Source organism: Empidonax traillii, unplaced genomic scaffold (assembly GCF_003031625.1).
Source record: "Empidonax traillii isolate 1590-97213 ecotype Southwest subspecies unplaced genomic scaffold, ASM303162v1 scaffold508:size451158, whole genome shotgun sequence".
NCBI classification, from domain to species: Eukaryota; Metazoa; Chordata; class Aves; order Passeriformes; family Tyrannidae; genus Empidonax; species Empidonax traillii.
This window is the reverse complement of record NW_020955701.1, coordinates 421,039-444,918: the sequence shown is the minus strand read 5'-3', so window position 1 is coordinate 444,918 and position 23,880 is coordinate 421,039. Positions and strand designations below refer to the sequence as shown.

Genomic DNA, 23,880 nt, shown 5'->3' with positions numbered 1-23,880 from the left:
TTTCCCTGCGCAGTGACGGAAGGGTGGACGTTGCAGGGCAAACTGCTGTGGTGCTACAGGGAACCCTGACTTTCTGAAGGAACTGGCACTGATCTCCCACACCTTCCTGGAACTCCTCTTACGCTGATTTTATCTCAGCTCTAGGCAGTGAATCCCCACTGCTGTCAAAAGTCTTTGATTCCTTGTAGCCCATTTTAAAAATGGCTTGTGATGTTCAAGATCTTTGGTGTTGTTTTCTTCACTCTTAGTCTTACCACTTCATATATCACTGACCTCAGAGGATGCTCAAGGACAGCTGTCTTGTTTTTCTGCTTTTAAATGATTCTTTTCTTAATTTCCAAACACCATGTTAAAAGCTGTTACTGCTTCCTGGATTGAACTATAAACATCTGTGATTGATAAAATAATCAATCTTTTCCCAGAATCAGAATTTTCCATAAAATCTGACTTCACTTCTTTAATTTCTTTAAAAATATTTTCTCTGCAATATATTAAAATGACAGTCATGATCATTAATTTACTTGAATTGAAATATGAGAAAATACAAATAGTTTAGAAATGTGCCTTGTGGTTCTGTTTTATGAACACTGTTTTTCGAAGATGAATGGTATTGATGTTGCTCATAGTGCTGCTGCTTAGTCAGTGCTTTTTTTTAGAGCAGAAAGATTTAAGAGATTGACACAGCAATGCACATAAAGCTGATTAAACTCTGAAAGGAAACTATTGGTTACACCAATGTCCATTACTTCTCAAAGACTGAAGATTTGCTCCTGTAAGTGTAGATACGCTTTCTGGAAGAACTTTCTCCCTGAAGTGTTGCTTCAGATTTTGTCACCACAACACGATCTTTCACCGGATTTATAAGGAATATTGAACTGTTTCAGTTTCTCCAGCTAAAAACTCTGTTTCCCCTTTCAAGTTGCCTCTGTCCTAAGCTTTAGCCTCAGTTCTTTCTCTTGGCAGTATTTGAGAATGAAGTATTTTGAACTCAAAGGCATTTTCATAACGTGGGAACAGCTGGATGTCAGCTGTGATAAATAAGGACGAACTTAGTTGTGCCAAGTTCCCTTATTTCCAGTTATTTTGAATTTTATCACAGCTTATCACTTACATCTTACTTAAGTCCAGGTACCTGGAGCCAAGTCTCTGTATCCTACAGCTACACAGAACATACCAATAATGTGATTTAAATGCTCTACTGAGGTCAAGGGCGAGGTGGCAAACAAAAGGAGTCTCCAAATGTAAATGCCCATTCTTCTCTGTTTAGTCTTGCTGAAGTTCATGGAGCTGAAATCCTGTTTATAAATGTGGCCTCATAACCACGCTGCAAGAGTGTTCTGCTGTGTTTAGTTCTCCTTGGTGGCTTATGCAGAGGCTCAGCCTGGCCCATAACCTGAGATGCTTTGGTAAAGGAAGACCTTCCTTAAGAATATGAATGAACTAAAGGGCCATTTGTTGTTCACCCATCCACATTTAACACATAGATGGCTCAATTATTTTTTTTTTACTCTAAGAGGACTCATAATGAACAAGGCCCATAAATTTTAAAGATACTTATTATCTGCATTTCCTGACTAAACTAGTATCTTTGCTGCTTAATGCTATTTTTTTTTAATGTAGTTTTCTACTTCTTTGTCTCTATTTCTTTTCAGGATAGAAAAATCACCAGAGCTCAGGTGGGAGGCTATGCAGTAATGTGTTTGTAATCAACAGATTAATTAATCAGGCATGATTTATTAATGATGAATTAATTATACCTTATTGTGCAGTTCTGCTGCCTAAATGGAGCTTTAAAGGAGTTATTTTATTAATCATCATTGTCTAATTGCAGACACTTACAGAAAGATTGCTAATTAAACATGCAGCCATATGCAAAACAAGCAAGGCTGCTGAGAGTGGCAAGAAAAAGAGTACTCATTTTCTCAGTAGCAACTTTATTCTCTTGAAATACTGTGTAGTTGACCTGGTGATCCTAATTATTCACTAAGACTTGTTTTAATATATTGCACATTTTTGGTCAACAGTAGAGGAAATTAATTGTTGTGACAAATTCCATCTTTCCCAGTGCAAAAAAATAGGTTGTGCAAACTTCAAATGAGATTGTTTAGAATTTGTGTGGCCTTGTTTTGTGTTTTTGTGGGAAGGATTTGTTTAGTGGTTCTGTTGGAGAGGATTTGCAGGACTGCTTTGTGCTGCTCTCTTCATTAAGAGATGTGTTGAACCAAGAGCAAATTATGTGACGGGAAACATAATTCCAAAAATTCCTGTACTTGTGAGTGTTATTTATCATGGGAGTGTCCAACTGATCCCACAGCCCAGACATGAAAATTTAAATGCACATTTGCTGATTTTGCTCTGCAGAGGCACAGCTCCTGTAGGAGTCAGGAAGAAGGTACAGCCATGAGAAATAAGGCAAAATAAGAAAAAAATACTGAGCAACAGACACCACTAAACTTTGCTACTTTGGAAATGAATGTAGAGCTAAAAGGGATGAAAAGAAAATGGGAAGACCTTTTTTTAATTCAATAAGGCATTTAATAGATTTGCTTAAAGGATTCATGATAATGCTTTGCATTTCTTTTTTAAGCTATGTAGATGACAATAGGCAGAAAACATATATTAAAAAATTGTTACTAAATTTGGAAACATTTGCAAGGAGAGGAAAGAAAAGATTTCGTGAATGTGCACACAGCAAGAGGTCATAGAAAGGAGCCATGTGTTCCATAAGGGATGGAAGGGAAATTAGCAACAGATGAGGCAGTTATTTCTGGGAAAGTAAAGATTTCTTTGTCTCATCAGAGATGTGTTCATCAGAGTGACAGAGGAACACGCCGGGAACAGAGGGGACCTTCCCAGAAGTAAAAAAAAAATCAAACCCCTAAATTAGAATTAAGGGTGATGCCTGATCAGGTAAAATTAAATTAGTTCAATTAAAAACTGAAAAATCTGCCAATTAAGCAGTTTGATTCTGACATCTACTTTTTTTCCCCCAGAGGAGTAAATCTGTCATTAATTACCAGACTTAAACAGAAACACAGACCAAGGGTTTTTTCTCAGTTGCTGAGTCACTGTCCTTTTATTTCCTAAAGTTTATCCCAAACTATAATTAACAAAATTCAAAAGAAGAGGAAAGTGCAATAACAAAACCCAGTATATGATCAGATAGTCAGAAGCACGTATGGTTTTTTCCCTATGTTGGTTTTAGACTAAGACATTTAGATTTAACATCTAAAGTAGAACATGAAAAAACAAACATTTCTAACTCTCTTGGTTTCTTTAGTGAGAGTTTCACTTTGACTCGTGTTTTTACCTCACTGATTGGCAAAGAAGGACATTCCCTGGGTTTCAATGTTGGGATTACAGGGTAGATAAAATGTATTAGGCAAAGCTAAGGAACATTCTCAGGAACGTTTCTGGAGGGAGGTTTGTGAGGAGCAGGATGTGTAATGCCTGTGTGGAGACTTGTGGGAGCACCTTGAGGGCACATCCTCAATGTTGGCCCCCAGTGGATGTTAATGATGCAAAGCCAGCTCATAGGATCTGGGAGTTGGGTCGAGAGATATTTGGCCAGAGAAGAGATTAGGTGGATTATGGTAGAGCTGGAGCAGAGGGTGAGGTGCAGCAAAGTCAGGAACCTGAGCTTGAATTCAAATATATCTGCTGAGCTTTTTCTATGCCTTGGATCCAAACCAGCGGGGACTTGGCAGATTATGCAGCCCACAAAGCTCAAGTCAGGTGGGAAATTCCAGCTGGAATTCTTGAATTTTTCTTTTGTTTCAGAAACCCTCCTTTCTCCATAATTATTTATGGCTATAAACAGAAATAAATCATGATCTTAATGACCATGATAATTCCAGTCACCCATATTCAGGAAGAAATGGCTCCTTTCTAAACCAAGTCCAGTGTTTTAAAACAGCCTTTTGGACTATATTATGTTTATATGTAGCAGCTTTCTGAAGATGTGTCAGATTGACTTCAGTATTTAAAATCACAGCCTCTTACCTGTACAACTTTCAGAAACATTTCATAAGTTAATAGTTAATAGCAACAATGATAAAAAGTACCCTCTTAATAACAAACTGCAGGCACTTTATTGAGAAAGTTACAATTTCAGCAGAAAAAAAAATTGTATATTAAAAGGAAACACCTGCTCTGGTAAATTACTGTGTTGCAGGTACCAACCCAGGAGACTGTGCAGATGGTTCTATATTTGCAAACCTGACCTCATCACCCCTTCATCAATCTCTGACTGATTGGTTCTCTCCAAAGCAGAACACACTGTATCCCAAGGTACTAGGAGACACCTTTGAATTAGTTCCAGTCAGAATAGCAATTAATTGGTGCTTCTGTTCCCTTTTGGAAGTTCTTAACAAAGGATTCGATTGTCTTATCAAGCAGCAGCATTGACTGAAAGGTAGGACAGTCAGTTCCAGGAACAGCTCCAAAGGGAATTGTACTTCAGGAGGTGTGATCTTTGCTACATTCCCTGCTGATGGGGAGGGTGGATTAAGTTGTGCAATGCCCTAGGATTTTGAGATGAACAAAAAGGAAGTGTGATCTTGATCCTTATAACAGTACAATATGAATTCATCACTTTTATCAGCCTTTCCTGCCAGCCAAGGAAAAGTAAGAGGGATCACAAGTTCTGTATGTTTGTTTCCCTCCTCCACTATTTCCCATCATCTTACGCTTACTGACCCTTGAGGCTGATTTTGCCAGTCATAACTAGAAGAAATTTGCTTACATGCCCCTTCCAGCTGTACCTGTGCCAAGGCCTTGTGCAGTGTTTTACCTGTGTGCTTTGGGGGAGGAAACATTCCCAGCCTTCCCAGAAAACAACCTTGCTGGAAGAAATAGAGACAAGCTGGTGTTGCTTGGGCAGTCACACATATTCCTGTTCTGTCAGCCATGCTCCTCAGAATTCAGAGGATGCCAATAAAATATTTGGGTTTGTTTCCTCTTCATTGAGCACTTTGCATTTTACAGCTTCTTTATTCCCTGAGTGCCTGAGATGCATTAAAGGCTTTCCATTCACCTCAAAGAAGACACGTGCTTTTGCTAGAGATTTGGAGAGTAAGGGCAATGAATCTGCATGCAGTTTGCCAGGATTATTCATAGTTTCAGACTCTTATTGAATCACTGTCTTGAATTATTAGGTATTTTGTTGGTCTTTTCTGCATTTCATAAGGCCATCATCTAATGTGATGACCCCAAGGTGTACTGCAGACAGCAACATTCCACAAAGCAATCTGTGCTGATGCTTTGGGATTTAGGTATGGGAGAACAAAGTCCAGATTTAATATAAAAATGTAAGCATATGGAAAAATCTGTCATATTCCGTGGTAAAATATATAGGAATTTTCTGTTGAGAATACATTCTGCATGGCCTTCAGACTTTGGGGGGTTTGGTTTGTTTTTGATGCTGTAGAACTTGGATGGGAAGTTTTCCTGGTGACTTTAAAAACGTCCCTAGTTCTTTAAACTGGTTGTTCAAAGCACATTTTTCAGTGAGCCTGAATTATGTAAGTATCATTATTACTGTGCTCAGATGCTTCTTTTTAAGCTGTAAGGAAAAAAAGAGTAATACATACCTTTTTACTTCTCAAGTGCATGTGAACAAGGCCTGCTGCAACAGAAATGCCTTCCTGCATTTTTTGCAGTCTGTGCGTAGTTGATGATATAAACCACAATGTATGTGATTAAATAAGGGTGATTGTGTCATTTATTTTGTGTGGAAACGAGGAAACCTGTTTTCTTGTGGCTGAATATATTTCTGTAAAAATTATTGAGGTTCCTCATTTGAAATTTCCACTCTGATAGTAATTAAGTCTGGGAAAACTTTCCCACCCCCAAGTAATTCAAAACAAAACTCAGTGAAAATCCAGTAGAATGCTGACATTCAAGAAATGGAATCCTGACAAACTAAGGAATTAAAAGAAACAACTAACTTAATGGGAGAAAAAACCCCCAACCAACAAGCCTTTTACCATCACATATTCAGTCCTTCTGCTGTGGGTGAAGGGAGATTTTTGCTCTTCTAATCATGGCTTCTCACATTTTATTCTCCCATACCTGATGGGAAACACTGCCCTTTGTGCATTCTAAAGGCAGCACTGTTATTATTATTGCTCTGTGAGCAATCAGGACATGAAGTGTTCCTTTATTCACAACTGCCTTTAGCAGTGGCTTTTCCAACACGCCCGTCACATCCAATCCGTTGGTGTTTGGAGAGGGGCCACCTGGGGGATCCCAACATCCCAACCATCAAATGTCACCCTGTGCCTGACTGCAACATCTTAATCTTTTCGAACTGCCTCTCTCTGGGTGGAGGAAACCTTTGTGGCGTCCTGCTGTCCACTTGGACAAAGGAGCAGATGTGGAGTATGTGTGTGATCGTGGGCTCTCAGCTGGCTGGGCAGGGACAGACAGAGCTACCTTAGTTCCTGGTTCATTTGGGAAGCATTAATTGCAACATCAGCCCTTGCTATAAACTTTTACTTAAACTGAGCCAGGATTACCTAATTTGCAGAACAGTTAAATTATAAAGTAAAAATCTAGTGGTAAAATACTATAAAAATGAAGTGACATGTCTATTATTTTTTTGCCTGTATTTATATGTGTATATATGTATATATCAATTGATTTTAAGGTTTCCTCTTCTTTTACTCATATATTCCATCCTTGCCATTTTTCACTGTTTCAAATTTCAGCAAATAAAGATAACCTTACTGTAAAGATTTAAAAAAACCCCAACAAACAAGTAAAAATGGAAAACATAAAGATTGAACACAGGCCCTCCCAGAAGAGGTGAATACTCTGCTTTCAGTAACAAGTCACTTTTAGTTCACACTGACAGCATTTTGCACTGAGGTCCTGGCCAAGCAACCAGCAATTTTTGTCCTTGGGCACTGGATTAGTCCCATTTACTGCAGTAGGATGGCAGAAACATGTGAAGCTGAGCATGGATGGGAAATGAGAATACAGAACATCACATTAGAATTCTCATTTTCTTTCCTTGCAGGATTTTTGTAGGACATTTCTTCACTTAGCATTCTAAAACATATTCATGGAATGTTTACGTGATAGCTATGACACATTTCCAAAAGGAAAGAAGTTAAGTCAGCACTAGTATATTTTAAAATATAGTATACCCTTATGGTCACAAAACATTTCAAATGCCATGAGAGTGGATTTTTAATTTACACAACTGAATACATTAAATCTGAATTGTATACATCAAAAGCATTAAATGCATTATTTAAATAATTTAGCTGATTAAATATATATTATTCAACATTTAAATAATTTAACTGAATATATATTCTATATGTATTTATTTAAATAGAAGTGCCTTGAAAAGGTTCTTAGCTGGCAATGTTTAAAAAATGTTACTAGATATTAAATGAGAGAATTCTTCTATTCATTTTTGTGAAGCAACACTTGACAACTCAGATCCTTGAAAATGTTACTGAAAATGCTGACACTTCTTATTTGCACATATTTTCTTGGGTTATTATATTTTTTTCTTGTATTTTATTAGTGCAAAAGGGAAAGTTAAGAATGCTCCCAAATAAGTGTGTGGACTGCATGGCTCTTGCCCCAGAAATGCTGTTGTGAAATGCTCTGAGAACCGATAGCAAGTACATTTATGTAACAGTTTTGCAAATATATAAAGTGAAGGATAATCAACAGAAGTCTCATTTGTGTAACAGCTTTGACCCATTAGGGGCTTTTAAATCATGCATCACTGACTTCAGGGTTGCTGTTGTCAAGCTACTTACAGAGCCCAGTTAAATCAGGCATTTGGTATTTTTGCCCTCGCTCGCCTTTGTTTACCAGCAGGAGACAAAATATTTAATTAGTTTTGGGGCATTTCTAATCTCCTCTGGGCCAGCTCCAGCCACAGGGCTGGACGCCGCTCCTGACTTAATTCCAGCCAGGCTGTCCCCTACGCTGCAACATATGGGGAACCCCCAAGCCTTCAGCAAAAGTTGCAACTGAACTATTTGAGGGGTGGGACCTCCCTGCTGGGAAAATGCCGCGCCACAAAGCGAAAGGGGCCAGCGTCACCAGCGGAGGTCAAGGCAACACTCCGACCAAACAGCATCTGGCAAACTGTGCCAAATAGAAATCAATGAGAAGCAGTGCACTGGGTAGTAATTTTATGCCTGTTTGCACAAGAAAATAACTCCTCCTGCACTGAAAAATTGTTTTATCAAAAGCTCGAAGCATCCTTGGGCGTTGCTCTCTCCGTTGTTGCTTCGTGTATTTCTGTTTCAGTCCATAAACTGTGACACAGCTCTCTGTTGGGCAAGCAACATTAACTGTAACATTTGTTACGTTGCTGGGAGATGAGGAGTTTTGAGAGCCCTTGTCCTAACTGGTTATAGCTGTATAACTGTAATTCATTTCCAAAGTGCATTACATTCTCTTATTCATGTTACAACAGTGAGTCAAAGGGTTTGAGAAGGAAAAAAAAGACAGCTCTTAATCTTATGGACTTAGGACAGTTCCAGCCACTGTCAACTGTGGCAGCCCAGTCCACTTGAAACCTCTTCTTGTTTTATTATTCCCATTTTCTGTTCCTTCCTGTATCCCTGCTTTTATCTCTTCTCGTGGCCCTTGTTTTTTCCCCATTTCTTTTTATTGCTTTTTCTCTTTCCCCTGATATTCCAGGTGCTGATGTTTACCTTAAATATTGTAAGAAGATTATCATTCAATTCAGTGAGATTACTTAGGGTTGAATATTAAATATACCCAAGTCTTTACAGGTTTATTACAGTAGACACCATATTTTATCCCACACAGAGATTCTTGTGTACTTTTCCACTTCTCAAAATGGGACCATTCTCAATGGCTTTCGTTTTTTGTCTGCTTGTCAAGAAGTATTTCTATCTTCCACAGTTTCAACGCTCATTTTCATACTTAAGCTGTCTTGTATTTTTCTACACATCAGTTATTTCTGTACTTTGAGTGAAGCAAGTTGCAGGTTGCAAAGTCTTTATGGTACAGAAACTTTACCTGGGTCGTGATGTCTGACCAGTGGATTGCAGCACTCATTTTCATATCTCCCTGGTTTGCTGTGGCTGCAGGTGCAGGGATGATGTCACCTTCACTCTGAGGGTCTTTATGCCTCTTGATGGAGGATATGGACAGGGACTTTTCACTGGAGGGCAGAGTGGAGAAAATCAACCTTCTTGGTGGAAGGAATAGCAAGATGAGTGTTCATAGAGGCCATTACTGCTCCTGTCCCATGGACAGTTACCATCTGAGCAAAACCACCTCACTAGAAGTGAGGTGGACCAGCTGTTTTTGTCACGGGGACAGAAACAGTACTTTTACTCAGGGAGTGCATTTTTGTCGCAGTTATTGATCATACAGAAAAATTTTAATATAATAGGTAACAATTCTTTTTTGCTTTTGAATTATGTCAAACTACTGGCTTGATCAAAATCTGCATGTGCCAGCATTTTGTTTGTTGGCTTGGTTTTAAATAAGAGTTTTTCTGATGAGGTATCTGGGAAACTCAGAGGGAGCATGTTCAACATTTTTCTACTTTGATCTCATCTCCCTTTCTCTGCTCCTCTCCAGAGTAAGCAGAAGGCTCCACTCCTGTAGCAGCTGTCTCATCCCCAAGCTCTGATAAATTATCACTGCTAAGACTAAGGGTCTGAATGTACTTTATGAGCAGCTTTAGTTCTCGTGTGTCAGGGAGACCATCTCCACATATCAAAAGAAAAAGGTTTATCAGAAAAGAAAAAGGAGCTGTCATTTCACATATAATGATCTTCAACAGGTAGCCAGGGAGAGCCTTCTAGGGAAGTAATTTAGTTCCACAATCAAATTCCAAACTGTCTTTCAGCATAGTTACCTGTTCAGTTTCTGGTTTTAGGAATTTTGTAGGCGTTGTTCTGAATTCCAAAGGAAAAAAATTGATTTTAAAGGCAAACTTGTGAATGGTCCTGGAATATTTTTTGTCTAATTAAAAACAATAAAAATGTAGTGTAGAACAGCTAAAATTAGGGGTACTTTTAACAGTGATTGCATTAATGTTGATGTGTTTCTTGTGCTTCTGATGGCGTAGCAAATAAGTAACTTAAGAGTTACTTATTACCATGTAAAAAAATGTTTTTTCACAAAGTCAGCGTGGGGAACTGGCACCCTGGAGCTGTGGTATTGCCTCCATTGCCAGCAAAAGGCTGACATTTCAGCAGGTATCAACAAATCACAGCCTCTGCTTGAGACTGACCATATATGAGCTGATTTCCTATTGAGAGGTTTTAGTTCTTTGCAGCAGGTTTAGGATTTTTGGTTTGGTTTTGTTTGTAGCACTGCTGTTGCTTCAGTGTCAGGGTCTCATTCCACTGAGTTACACTGATAAAGGTTTAAAAACAAATGCATTCATCCTGGTTCACCTGTGCTGCTTCCTAAATTGCTGGGCTTTGGCTGTTGCCATCATTGCAGAATCCTTTTGGAACAAACATCTCTGGTTTGAGGTTAAAAGGACCATCCCACTGTGTTTGGAGAGCTGTGTGCACAGGGGGTGAGCCACGGGAACTCACCTCACTGCAGCCTCAAAGAGCCCCCAATATCTTCCTGAGGGGACTGTGATGCACAGATGTGAGGAGTGAGCAGGATGAGAACTGGACATTATCCTGTGAGACACCTGAAAACATCAGAGGAAGTGGAGGGGCCACAACAGAGGGAAGTCAGGAAGGACTAAGAGATAAATAACCTCTGGAGCATTATTCTCTCCAGAATCTGCACACAAGAGTCCCGAGTTTATGCTTCCTTCTGCTGTCACAATCACCTACTTCATCTTTCTAGTCCTAGGGTATGTGGTATTTTAAAAGATAATAGTTTATCACTTGTGCTACTACTTACCCTGTTAGAGGTTTTAGAGAACAGGTTAGGAAAACACCTATTGAAGATCATAAAAACAGTAATTCCTGTCTGGATTCAGGAGGGTAAACTGGATCTCTTCTCTTCTATGTTCCTTGGTGCGTTTAAGGTAGTGCTTTTAATAATTCTGAAGCTAAACAGTAATGGAAGGTCTTGTCTGGAAGACTCTTGTCTCATTGAAATTGGGTAAATAGGAAAATGAAAGGTCACTGTGTGTCTGCTGTTGCATGTCTGTCGGTCCCTTTGTGGAAAACATAAGGACAGCTTTTGTAGATCCCTGAGTGTGTGCTGATGGAATTGACTGTGGTAGATAACTATATTTTTGAGCACAGGAGATCATATATTGTGCCCAGTGCTCAGAAAATTCACCAGCTTTTTAATATGTCAAAACCTTTTTTGCTGCTTTAGTGGTGCAGTGGGTTGTGATTTCATTGTAAGTGGAAACTTCTTTCTTGTGAGCTGTCCTGTGTATATGTGTGTGTACAAAGGTACATAACGTAATGATATTCAATATATAATGTGGGTGAGAAACAGTTAAAGGTTCAAAACATGTTCCTCTAGTGCCATGAGAAAAGGAACCCTTTCTCACTTTTGGTTTTTCAGGAGGTTCCAGACCTCCTACTTTGACACAAAGTTATGTTAAAAGGGTGTTCTGTGCAGGATCCCTGCAGAAGGCTGTGGTTTTGAGCCTCTCCCGAGGGAAAGTTACCTGAGAAAGATAATGTGGAACAGAGAGGGTGATTGGCAAGGAGAAATGGGTAAATTGAGAGGTGGTAAATGGAGGGTATGGCAAGTAGAGACCTAAGTGTAGTTGGGAGATTTACGTGAGCTACGAGAAAGAAGATTTCAGAGACTGAAAAGGAAACTGAAATGCCCTGAGCACTCAGAGGAAAGGGTGTCCAGGATGAGGGTGGGAAGCCCTGGGTGAAATGATCGCAGACTCCTCTTGCAGGTGTAGATGGCTACTCAACTTCCCAGTATTAGTTACTGTCAGTTCAGGATAAAACATTTTCTGATAGTCCTATAGCCTTGAGAGGGAAAACAATGCAAATAACCAAGGCAGGGAAATACAATTCCACACACCTGTGAGTGATTTCTCGTCTGCCCTGTGAGCTGAGTCAAATGTTACGCTAAACGGGGTCCTTAAGGATGGCTGTGTTTTGGTAGCTACCCCCCTGCTCTTAGGCAAGCAGCACACGGTGCCAGCCTGAGCTTCCCTCAGTGGAAACTGCCGTGCTGAGAAGTCTTGGGGAGGCTTTTAGAAAGGATCTACCTGAGATGAAAGAGTCAGTTCTGGCTGGCTGGGAGAGGTAAGATTCTTGTTTTGATATATTGCCCGTACGTGTTATTTTTAGTACAACCAGAGAAGAGAATGTATTGAGGAATTAGACTTTAACCAGAAATATTGCTTTCACTTCCTTTTAAATTTAGTGTTTGGCCACAGCTAATCCACAACAGTAGTAATTAGGTTGTGGTTTCCATAGTAGTGCAGATAAGAGATATTAATCTGTTCGTGGGAGCATCTGAGTTATTAACTTGGATACCAGAAGACAATTTTTATGACTTTATGTATGTAGTCATAAATCCTGCAACTATTTAATTTCTTTAATGCACTGAAACTCTCCTGTATTTTCCTGTATCAGTGGTGCTTGAAGATGCTAAAATAATTTGGGTTAGGACTGAAATAGCGTTCTTATGAATCTCTCTTGTTTTTCTCTGAGGAAAACATAATATTTTGATAAATGGTACTGCTTTGAAGTTAAAATGTGACTCAAGAATAATGCTGCAAAGATCATGGAGTAGCACTAGATTTGTACCTGCATAGTTATAGATTCAAAAGTTGAAACTTGAGCAACTTGAGCAGACACAGAACTTTCTGGTGATTCTAATGTTCCTCTGGCTTGAGATTGTCTTATGACAGTAAATTAAGAGTAAAAGGGAAATTCTGATGAAATGGTTGGTGTACAAAACCCATGAGACTAATATGTGTTGGGATCTGGAAAAGTTTTCAGTACCACAGCAGTTGATCACACCAGAATACATTAATAGCTTTTTGAAAACATAAAATAGTGATGATAATTTGAGAAAAATTATTTCAAATGTTATCTCTGAGAAGTTGTGAAAAATAAAGGGGGAAGGGAATAAAATTGCAGAAGCAGTAACTGAGAGAAGCTGAAATAATAGAGGAAATCAAGCCAAGTGAAGGAAACCTGGGAAAATTTCAACTGATACCCTTTCTCTTATTTGCTGAGCAATAAAGCTGTTTATTTTTTAGTTTGAAATAACATATTCTCATATGGCTGTGCAAATGAACTAAATTAATTGATGTGTATGGATAAGACCTTGATACTTTTTGTGGTTCTCGTTCCTAAAGCAGAAACTTTAAAAAAATGACATGATGAAAAGCAGGTGTTTTCATCAGACAGAGCATTTTTTTAGCTTTGCCTATAAGCTATAAAATCCTGTTAGGGGTTTGTTATTAACCCAAATGGATCTGAGTCCTGTGATTTGATAATAAACCATTTAAGCTAATGGTACAATTTGTCCAGTAGGAGAGATAAATCACAGCTTCTCTCTTGAGATTACAGTAGTGTGTTAGTCACAGCATAATGCTGGTGAATAATTAGGACTAACAGCACGTAGCAAGTTAAAAAAAGACAATTGGCAAGTGAATAAATACAGTGTTAAACCATATGACATTTGAAAGGGGAGTTTTCTGTATTTCTGGTTTGAAGTTAGCAGCACTCCTAACACTGAGTGATTAATGACCTGAATTGAGTAATAGCTGTCTCATGAGAACACACAATATTTATTAACTTATGGTACACCTGAATTCTGTTGTTTCCTTTTACATTAAACATCATTTGAGATTCATTGTAAGAGACAAAGGATTTAACAAACTTATTTGGGCATAGAACGCTGCAGTAGCACTAGAATATACTCTGGCAATAGCACCAAGACCTGATGTGTGTCTTTTTTTAATGTCCTTCCTGTGAAGTGCCTTCAGGAAGATATCTCACAAGTTCTAATTGCTGAGGGTTGTTTTTTTGGGGGGGAGGAAGGACATATGGTTATGTGGGGTTTTGTAAGGTGCTGTTCTCCCCTCTCCCTGCCAGGGCTAATCAGAAATGGTCAGTCCGAGAGCAGCACTTTAACGTGTAGCTGTCGCTCTTCCCGTCTGGCAGAACAGGTCAGTGCACAGAGAGCAGAGCGGAACGTTTCTAACGAAACGGGGTGCACTTGTACTTCTTTAAAAATTGAAGAAGTGGCATGCATTTTGATAATGGGATAATGGAGAGCCCCCACCCCAACCCTCAGCTCTGTTCACCATCATTAGGATGCAGAATATTAAGAGCAGAGCAACTGGGCGTAACAGCCGACGTTCAACATCTGTCGTGCTGGACTCCATTAGTGTTCAATTGCATCCTATTGTTTTTGGATTATTCAACCTCACTTCATTGTCATTGCTTTGGCTAGGGATTAATCAGCTGTTTACAACTACACCAAGTTTGGGAGTCATAGTGAAAACAATTGAGCTATAGTTCTAAATAAATATACAGTATTCAGTCTCTAATGAAAAAAGTTACTAATTTATGAATGCTGGTAACAATTTAATTAAGCTTGAAATCAATACAGATAATAAATCATTGTGTGGCAGGGTTTTTTTTATCCCCTTTTATGTACATCATAAAATGATTGTGTGATAGATCCTCTTAAATTTATGTAGCTGTGGTTTTAATAGTACAAGTACAGTAAAAGAAAGATGTTTTGATTATGGGGTGTGGGTGTATATGTGGTGGCTTCTCTGTCATTACAATTGGTAGCAGAATGGATCCCTTGCTGCCAGCAAGCAGATTTCTGTTTTTCACATCCTCTTTTATTCTCATTACTTATTTAGAAGTGTCTTTTTAGTAATATCTCAAACTCCCATAAAATGCACATATATGCTTTAATTTGGTGTATTTAAAAGGGCAGTTTTTAGACTATTTCTATACTTACATGTCTTTGTGTATGACCATCACAACCTGTGTATTTTTACAATCATTATTATTTAAACTCATAGCTACCTTTTAACTGTTTAAATATATTCCAGTGATTTCATGACAGGGGAATCCATAATCCCCATTTTTCTTAAGGTACTACGCTGACTGCAATGTTGTGTACTTTAGACAGTATTAAAATTGTGCTTGCTGAAGGGTTTCTAATGGTTTGAGTTCACTTATTTTGGTACCGTATGTGCAAAGCAGCATTCTCAGCTGTATATCATTAAGCTATTTCTCCTGTTTCATTAAAACAGTTATTTCTTCTATCCTCAACACTTCACCAGAATTTTCACGTGCTTTAATCTACAAATACTACAATGCACAGAGATTTTTTTTTTCCCCCTGTGTTGCAACAGATTTATCCTTTGAAAAGATCTTTTGCTTAACTGCCCAGGGTCAGCCAGACACTACTCCAGATGGCAAGTTGTTAGGGCTGGACAGAATGGCTTTGGAAGACTTCTCACCAGATGAAGGCTCTAATGTTCAGATTTTACTGTTCTGTGTTTTTTTTTTTTTCCCCTCCCTGTAGTTCCCAGGGTGGGAAGGTAGTGGGATGGGAGCAGAGTGCCGCCTGCCCACCTGCTGCCACCTGTTTAGCTTTTGCAGTTCCTATAAAGCCTCATCTTGTCCATACAACACAGTCATTGCTGGCCAGCAGGAGCCAAAGGAGAGATCTCTATTAGGAACTTACACCTTCAGATGGCAACCATTCACGGTTTCAGAGCACTCTCCTAAACTGAATCAGAACTTCCCTCATTTGTCATAGTCTCTTGGAAGCCTGGTTGGATTAAATGGATCACTTTCTTCAGTAACATACATTCTGAGAAGGGAGACTTCATTGTTTTCTCTCTTTTTGAGATTAAAGAAATTAAAAGAATGAAAGCATAAGACATAAAAAATTCTTCTTTCTTTAAACAATAAGAAACATTTTTGGACATTTTCAGAAGAACAAGAAGACTTTTTTTTTTTTTTAAAAGAAGCTAAGAAAAATATTCTGTCACTGAGATCTGGAAGCAGATTCAAGAGGTATGCAGGCAACTCACAAGAGTGCTTCCCTTACCATTTTCTAGATACCTATTTTTACAAAGCAATCTTTGCGTGTGTGAAACTGAAGCTGCATCCAACATGAAGACCTGTCAGTCCAGTCCCTTGGATTCAGGGGTGGAATCAGAGGTGCAGTGCCGAAGCGGAGCGGGTTGTGCCGTGAAGTGCAGTTCGGAGCGAATGGAGAACGCGGCCAAGAGGAGACTGGCGGCCAACGCGCGGGAGAGACGGCGGATGCAGGGACTGAACACGGCCTTCGATCGCCTCAGGAAAGTGGTCCCGCAGTGGGGCCAGGATAAGAAGCTGTCCAAGTATGAGACCTTGCAGATGGCCCTGAGTTACATCATGGCTCTCACCAGAATCCTCGCTGAGGCAGAAAGGTACAGTACTGAGCGGGACTGGATTAGCTTGCACTGCGAGCACTTCCACCCGGAGAGCTGCCACCATTACACCGGCCACAAACTGGGCACAGACAGCGAGCCCTACGCACAGCGAGTATTCAGCTACCACCCTGAACACTTCCAAACAGCTAATTAGAACTTGTCAGCTAAGAGTATGCAGCAGGCCAGATGTGTAATTTAATAATTAGCAAGAGTTAATCTGCTTGATGAAGGTAATATTGCCATTATAATAGCTCATTCTTGTTTGCTTCTTATGCTAATTTGACGAGTTTGCTTTGAGAACTTCAAAATGCGTTTAAGAAAATTGAATTTATTTAATGCTGGTGGAAAGTATACTTTTAATTTGAAATCTTTCTGACAACTGTTTCCTAGTTCACCTACTTAATTTAATTCTTTCATTAAATAAGTCTTTGGTGGGTTTTTTTACTGTGATGAATCATGACAGTATTTCTACAAATCATGGAACAAGTTGACCCATGGTGTAAGTGAGTGGAATAACACCAGAACTTAACTTCATTCCATGTTTTTATTTTTATGTCAGCTTTAAACTTATTCTTTGGTTTGTTTTCACATAAATGGCTCTCATGGAAAAAGTTTTATAATGTATCATTGTTCTAGTCCTGAGAGAACTAACTTTCTTAAACTTTGTAAGTTTGATATTAAGCGTTCCAAGGTTGTGTAGGTTTGCTTTAATCCAATTTATGGTGTCTCTTGTATGCTCAAAAAAGAGCTAGTTTCAAGTCACGGAAGGAATGTTTTATTTTTAGTGGTTGTAAATTATGTGTGATTATATACCATAAAATGAGAATGCTTGCGTGAAAATAATCTAAACTTCTAGTTTTTTGTAGACTTTAAATGATTTTATTTTTTAATCCTGTGTTATCTGGAAACAATAATGGATTTTGTAAATCATAAATAAAGTGTTTTCTATGCTATGTCCTCACCATCTACCTGAAATTCCCACTCTAGGAATTACTTACTAGTGAATTTTCTACACCAAATGTTACACTGTTTCCATCGCAGTCCTGGCAGCTTAATGTGCAGAAGAACCCTGCTAGCAAATGATACTTGCTTCCCAGTTACAGTAAGGAGTGTGGTTTATGCACCCTCTGGAAAACAACCTTAAAGATGAGAGTTTGGGAAAAAATGCTGGAGCAGTTAAGTTCCTTTCAGCCCCGGGGATGGACTGAATGGCCTTTTGTTTGCCTGCTGCTTTCACCTGGGGGGCACTGAGGGGTCTGGGAGAGAAGGCAAAAGGGGAAAGGAGGCTGGGAAGATGAAAAAAGGAGCAGGATGGCTGGGGAAGCAGATGTGTCTGTGGCAGGATGGGCAGTCTGCAGTTCAGCTGCCCATGCCTGTTGTGATGGCAGCAGGGAAGCTCAGGGGTCCTTCTGCTGGGGCTGCTGTGGGGAGCTGTGGGCAGCTCCCGAGACGAGCCCTCGCTGGTGTCCCCACGGCAGAGAAGGAGAAAAGGAGCTGCTGTCCCACAGCAGCTGTTGGGGGGTTTCCAGCAGGGAAGGCTGGCGGGTCCCCTGCTGGCTGCTGCCACCTCTTATATTTTACAATTCTTTCAAACGACAAATTATTAGCTTTGATAGGAGTTATTTTCGACAATTAAGCGGCTTTCAGAGCAAACAAAAGCACTCATAGGAACTGAGCCCTGCTTTGGGGGAGAGGGCTGTGCTGCAGGAGCAGTTCCATGCAAAGAGCTGACCTTGCTGTCTGTCCTCTGCCACAGCCCTTACTGACGTCTTGCCCTTGGTCAGTGGTGTGAAGCTTGGACCTTTCCTGAGGTGGGAGTTGGATGGTTACTGGTGTAAAAGCTGCTGGGACACCCCTGTGGAAGAGACACTGTGTATTCTGAGCAACTCTCTCCTTTAAACACTGGCATTCAGGAATGGTTTTTTTAATATATATTTAGCCTCTCTAAAAGCAATGAATAATTATTAAAATGTGGGTCTTTGCTTTTTATGAATGACATTAGATCTCTATCAGCAAATAGAAAGCAGATTGAACCTTGTAGGGATATGAAGGCTTGTTAGTCACAGATACAATAGAATTAATTGCTGTCCATCATATAGTCAAGTTAGTACTGTTTGAATATTATCATTAAGTGACAAGTTGATGTATGTAATGAGAATGAATGCAATTCTTAAATAATTAAATGCTGTGCCATTTTAGCCTAATTTATTAGCTGTAACCTTTAGGCAGACAGCGTCTCACCTGCACTGCTGGCACAGCAGTGGATTTTCCATTCTGAAACGGGAATAGGATACAAATAAATCATGTGATTATATGGCATGGAAAACTTGGATTAGTGAAAGATATTCCAAAGCTGAGGTGGGAAGGAGATCACAGTACAAAAGGATAAATACCAGAGTAGTGTTCAGGAACAAGACTGTTTGTCTGCTACTGGCATATGATTTGTTTTTGTGGGACATGACATTGCAGTTTGTAACTCAGGTTAAAGTGCTTGACATCTGTTTCTCTTCCAAGTTTGTTTCTTCCACACAGCATTGTAATTTACTGTCTGCTGCATATGATGATAGAGTTAAAAATAGATATAGTTAAAAAAAATAATTAGTACACATTGAATGATTAAATGGTGGTAAGCTCACATAAAGAGGAACAAAACAACACAAACCATAAAATATCTGTGCTCATGTTGCCAAAAATTATTGAGAATTGAAACTGAAGCCCTAAAAAGCACTGTAGTGCAGTATGTACGTTGTGAACCCTTGTAAATCAGGTCATGGTATCAGTCTCTGCTGTTGAGCACTATAAGGTTATTATTCCAATCCTTAGATTTTGTTGTGGTAGTGGGAGATGAATGTTTATCGATAATATTAGTAATATTACTAGTGGGAAAATTGAGTGTGTGGGTTTTTTTAAAATATATTTATATATAATGCTGTAGTATTTTTCTTTCTTGGGAGGGTGCAGTTTTGAGCTGAAAGTTGGGATTTCCAGTTTACTCTAGTACAGAAAGGCAGCAGAGTAAGTCCTTTGTAGTGTGCAGACAGCTGTCTGTCTATTGATGAACTGCCAGAGCTTCTTGGGGAGTGAATTGGGGTGATGAGTTTTTTTTAATCATTAAAAATTCTTTCAGGAGGCAGTCTGAAAAGCAGATAATATCCATGCTGGCTGTGACTTCTCGAACTCAACAACTATTCAGGAGGTCATTAGTTTCTTTTATAGCTTTCTTTTATAAATCAGTGACACTTCATGAAATGTAAACTTAACTGTTTAACTTGGATTTGATTATTGCTCCCAAGTACTTGGTCCCCACTGATTGTTGATGCTTGTCAGGTAATGGCTGTGAGCCAGTACCTTCTGTACTAAACGTTACTGCAATGGGCATTTGAAACCCCCTCCCCTTAAATAATTATTGTTTCTGATAGGCCTCCAAAAGAAGCAGAAGCTCAACTGCCCAGAGATGGGTGTGTTCTTAGTGCCTGAGTTCTGTCTGCTCATCAATCCTTGTCCCCCTGACAAGCAGTGCTGACCTGAAATGCTGAAACTTTGTAGTATCAGTGCTACCTCTGACACATCTGTCTGGTTATCACTAATTCTAGAACCCCATCGTTGTGAAAGCACTGGGGATGGGAAATTCTTGCTTCATTAAGTATCTGTTGCATATTGCACACACACCTTTCACTGCTGAAATTCAGCAGGAAATTCTGATGAACTCTTTGGGGGAAAATAACCTTTGTCCTTCTGAAAGGGCTGTCTTTTTGAAGTAGCTCTAGATACTCTGCTTCTTTGAATCGTGCCACCCTGTCCTGCCGTGCCCAGAGTTATTTTTGGAGCTTGGAATTGGAGTGACAGTTTTGACTGCAGTGACTTTTCAGCGGCTGAAAGCAGAACTGGGGGAGCACGTTGCCAAAATTTGTGTTAGTAACAAAAATCAGTGGTTTCTTCCTGTCTGAGTATTGAGTTTTTTAGCAGATCTCAATATTCAGTTTAGCAGTGGCATGTCTTACAACTTCCATTCCTTCCAATCTTTTAGGCTTCTCTTTTCCATCTCACCATTTATAAAGTATTTAGGGCACGGTCCCTCTCATAATATACACATATAGAGGGCAAAATTCAGCTCTTGACTGGAATTCCAAAATAACACCAAGAATTGGTGTTGCTGTACCAATTCCTAAAAGTAAAAAGGGGCCCAACGTCCATTATAGATTTATAAAGTCAATGACATGGCAACTTCTTCGGTATTTCAGTATTTAGCTGACTTTTTCCATCTTGGTAAGGAAACTTTCTTGGTAAAAGTCTTTGTGGAAGTCCCTCCTTTGATGTGATTCACCAGGCACAAGTTTTAAAAAAACCACTCTATCTGGGTAAATTTTTGATTTGCCAAAGGAAGGTTTTGCCTAAAGATTGGTACCCTTACACTTGGGATTCCAGGTAAACAATATGGATGCAGTTTGCTGTGGTTCAGGAGTGAAATTTAGCTAGATGTTTTACAACAAGAGTTCGCAGAACAGCTGCTTTTTGCTCTAAATATGTTCAGCTCTTCTATTTCTAAAAATGGCCAGGGGAAAAAACCCAAATGCACTGAGGATAAATACATGTTTATTCATGGAAGAAGTCCAGTGTTTCCTCTAATAAACATTGATTTCACCTAGTACTTGTGTACATTAGTAAAAAATGCTCAGTATTTTTAACTTTAATTACGTTCTGAGAAATAGTGGCTTTCAAAACCCTAAACCAACCCCCTGTTTAATATTTAAATGTATTTCCTACCACAGAGTACATTTTAATATTGTCTGCAAGTTTTTTCCAAATGTGTAGTTCAGTTTTCATTTGTAGAGAAATTAGCATGCAAAATATATCTTATACAGGATTTGCTTAAAATATCTTCACATATAACTCCAAGGATCGGGAAGTTAATTTTTGACTGGCTTCCTGCAGCCTGGGGTGCATGGTAATTTTTTTTCCCTAAAATTTCAGATTGTCTTCAGTATTTTTCCATTTCTTTAAAGAACCTGCTACTAACAGACTGTGTGATCATAAAGGATGGTCATTTCTGAGCAGAATTCCCACTGCTGTAAGCGGAGAACTCCAATTCCCAGCACGTATGGCCCAAGATTTCTTTTTATTATGCAGTAAAGGGCTCTTTACAGTGGACTTGAAATATAAAGGCATTAATAAAAGCAGCTTGTGTTGTTTGGGGGAAGTGATAAAATGTGCAAGAGCACGTGAAGACCCCTTTGCTTTTGCAAAGGTTGTTCTTTCAACCTTTGGTGAAGGGGCAGCAAAAGAAAGCAGAATTTGAAACCAAAGGAAACCGATATCAAGAATTGTTTAAAAAGGCAACAACTTTATTTCACAGCTACCTGCTAGAAGCATGGCTAGTATATAACTTGACAGTACTTTATGATTTTCTTCTGAATAATGCTAAGTCTGATTCCATTAATCAGCTGTCACAGCAAAATTCTAAGAAAACTTGCGGCATTGTTGCACATTTTCACAATTATTTGAACATGTGAACGACACAGACTTGTGTGCACCTTTGAAGCATTTATTTCAGTTCAGGTGAGATGAAGGGCAGGTGTTTGTTTTTTCCTTTTAAGTGCATACACTTTAAAACTGACAATAATGTTTTTCTTCCTGGTGAGAATGACTTTGGATCAAAAAAAAAAAAAAAACAACTTTAATAAAGAAATGATATAAACTAGAATTTTAAGGCTCAAAGTGAACATCTCATATTGGAAATAATAAGGCAATTATCAATGAATCACTTCTCCAGTATTTTTTGCAATATAAATATTTCATTAAGTCTTGTATGTCATTTTGTTTGAAGACATTTTCCAGAAAGTAATGCTTTTAAACCTGGTAGCATTAAGAATGCAGTTCTTAAAGGAATTCTTATTCCAGACTTGTTGGAAGTACCTATGATTCCTGTAAACAGCTGGAACTGGCACTTGTTTCTGTAGTAAGATGAAGAACTGCAGACCTGCTTTGCCCCTTTGAAGTGTGTGCTCTCACCTCTCATGCTGGCAGATGTGATGAGGCACTGGGAAGGGCTGCTCCACCTTCCAGATGAAAGCAAGGAACTCAGTGCAGCAGCTCCAAGGCAAGAGATCAGTGGTACCAGGGCTGCCCCCTGTGCTGCTGCAGGCTGGCTTGGCATCCATCTGGACCAAAGGTTGAAAGCAAAGACAGTACTTTCTAATCTAGAATTGCAGTGCCAAAGTTGTAATTTCTGCTCGTTTCCAACATGCTGTGCCTCTGATTGATTGTATACAAAACCAGGACTTTGAGGAAAGGGGAAACTAAACAAACCTCAGTACTCTGAATCAGTGAACACTTGAGAGGTTACAAACCTGACCATTTCTGTACTGATACAGCCTTATGCTCCCCACTGTGGTGTTTTCATGGGCTCTCGGAAGTTAATATCTAACAGTGACCTCAGTGGAAGGTTTAGTATTGATTTTTATATTTTGTTGTTACTGCAGTAGCCTGCCCTGAGACAGAGAATGAACTGCTGTGTTGGTGTGCAGTCAGATCAGTTTTCAGTGACCAGCAGCGAGGAGCAGCCGTGTTGGTCAGCAAGGAGCAGTTACACAGGCTCTGGCACAGCTTATGGTGTGGTAAGGCAGTGCCATCCTTCACAAGTCCACAACTTAACTCAGTGGTGTCTCTGCTGCCTACACAAGCCTTTTTCCATTGGCTTTCCTACCACTTAACAACAAACATAATTTTGGTGTTTTTTCTGGCACATCTTCCTTGTGATGAACATATCAACACTACTTGCTAACAGCATTTGACATCATTCACATAAGCTGCCTTTACAGACTCACTTTATGGGCTCAATGTATGTGGAGGAGAAATGTTCTGTAACGACAGTTAACTAACAAAATGTAATGACTACAGACCATTTGGGATCAGATTCTGAGTTTGTTTCTATCAGATGCACTGAAAGTAATTCAAATTACTGACTTCTGCATTATGTAGGGAAATGTGATGGATTTTGATCCTTTTGCAAACACTGTCCAGGAGAGAAGGTTCAGCTTGCAGATTTTGTTGATCTATTTTCTGTAGCCTAAATCTTGGTGAGATTTCTGGGGCCCCTTCTTGAATGACTAAGGGTTAATCCTCCTTACACACATATTTGGGAAAAGTCCTTGCACAGCAGCTTCTTGTCCTCCCACTTCCAGAGAACTGAATGTACCTTTTAAAAAACATTGTACCCCTTAATCCTCAGCTTGTTAGTTCAGGTTCCAATGATGTGAGTTTGGAGACATTCCACTGGAATTGCAGAGAAAGGGGGAAGAGATATGGTTTGCATTTTTGCACTGTGCACTTTCTCTTTTAATTTGCACTGAGTTTTTTGAGTGTGTTGTCTGATGCTGTAAAATGTGAGAACCACTCCTGGCTGTCAGCCTGAGCAGATGATTCCAGCACTGGTAACCAGATATTTGCCAATAGTAAGTACTAATATTCCTTTCCTCTAAACTGTGTGCAGACTTGCCTAATAGGATACA

The 23,880-nt window shown here is 39.3% G+C and overlaps 2 protein-coding genes across 2 annotated transcripts in view; both read left to right on the top strand.

Moving 5' to 3' along the window:
- The window catches only part of LOC114064017 (phenazine biosynthesis-like domain-containing protein), a 21,984-nt gene extending 6,226 nt beyond the window's left edge, over positions 1-15,758 (top strand). The window contains exon 5 of the mRNA XM_027896667.1: positions 15,475-15,758. Coding sequence (XP_027752468.1) covers positions 15,475-15,494 — 20 coding nt within the window. The 3' untranslated portion in view covers positions 15,495-15,758. The remainder of the gene's footprint in view (positions 1-15,474) is intronic.
- Positions 15,759-15,909: 151 nt separating this feature from the next.
- Positions 15,910-17,329, top strand: ATOH7 (atonal bHLH transcription factor 7). Its single transcript, XM_027896666.1, has one exon. The coding sequence runs from the start codon at positions 16,071-16,073 to the stop codon at positions 16,524-16,526; it is 456 nt and encodes a 151-aa protein (XP_027752467.1). The 5' UTR covers positions 15,910-16,070; the 3' UTR covers positions 16,527-17,329.
- The last annotated feature ends 6,551 nt before the right edge of the window (positions 17,330-23,880 follow it).

Bases quoted from the DNA above. Each gene is read 5' to 3' on its own strand.
- ATOH7 (XM_027896666.1), top strand. From the start codon at position 16,071: ATGAAGACCTGTCAGTCCAGTCCCTTGGATTCAGGGGTGGAATCAGAG.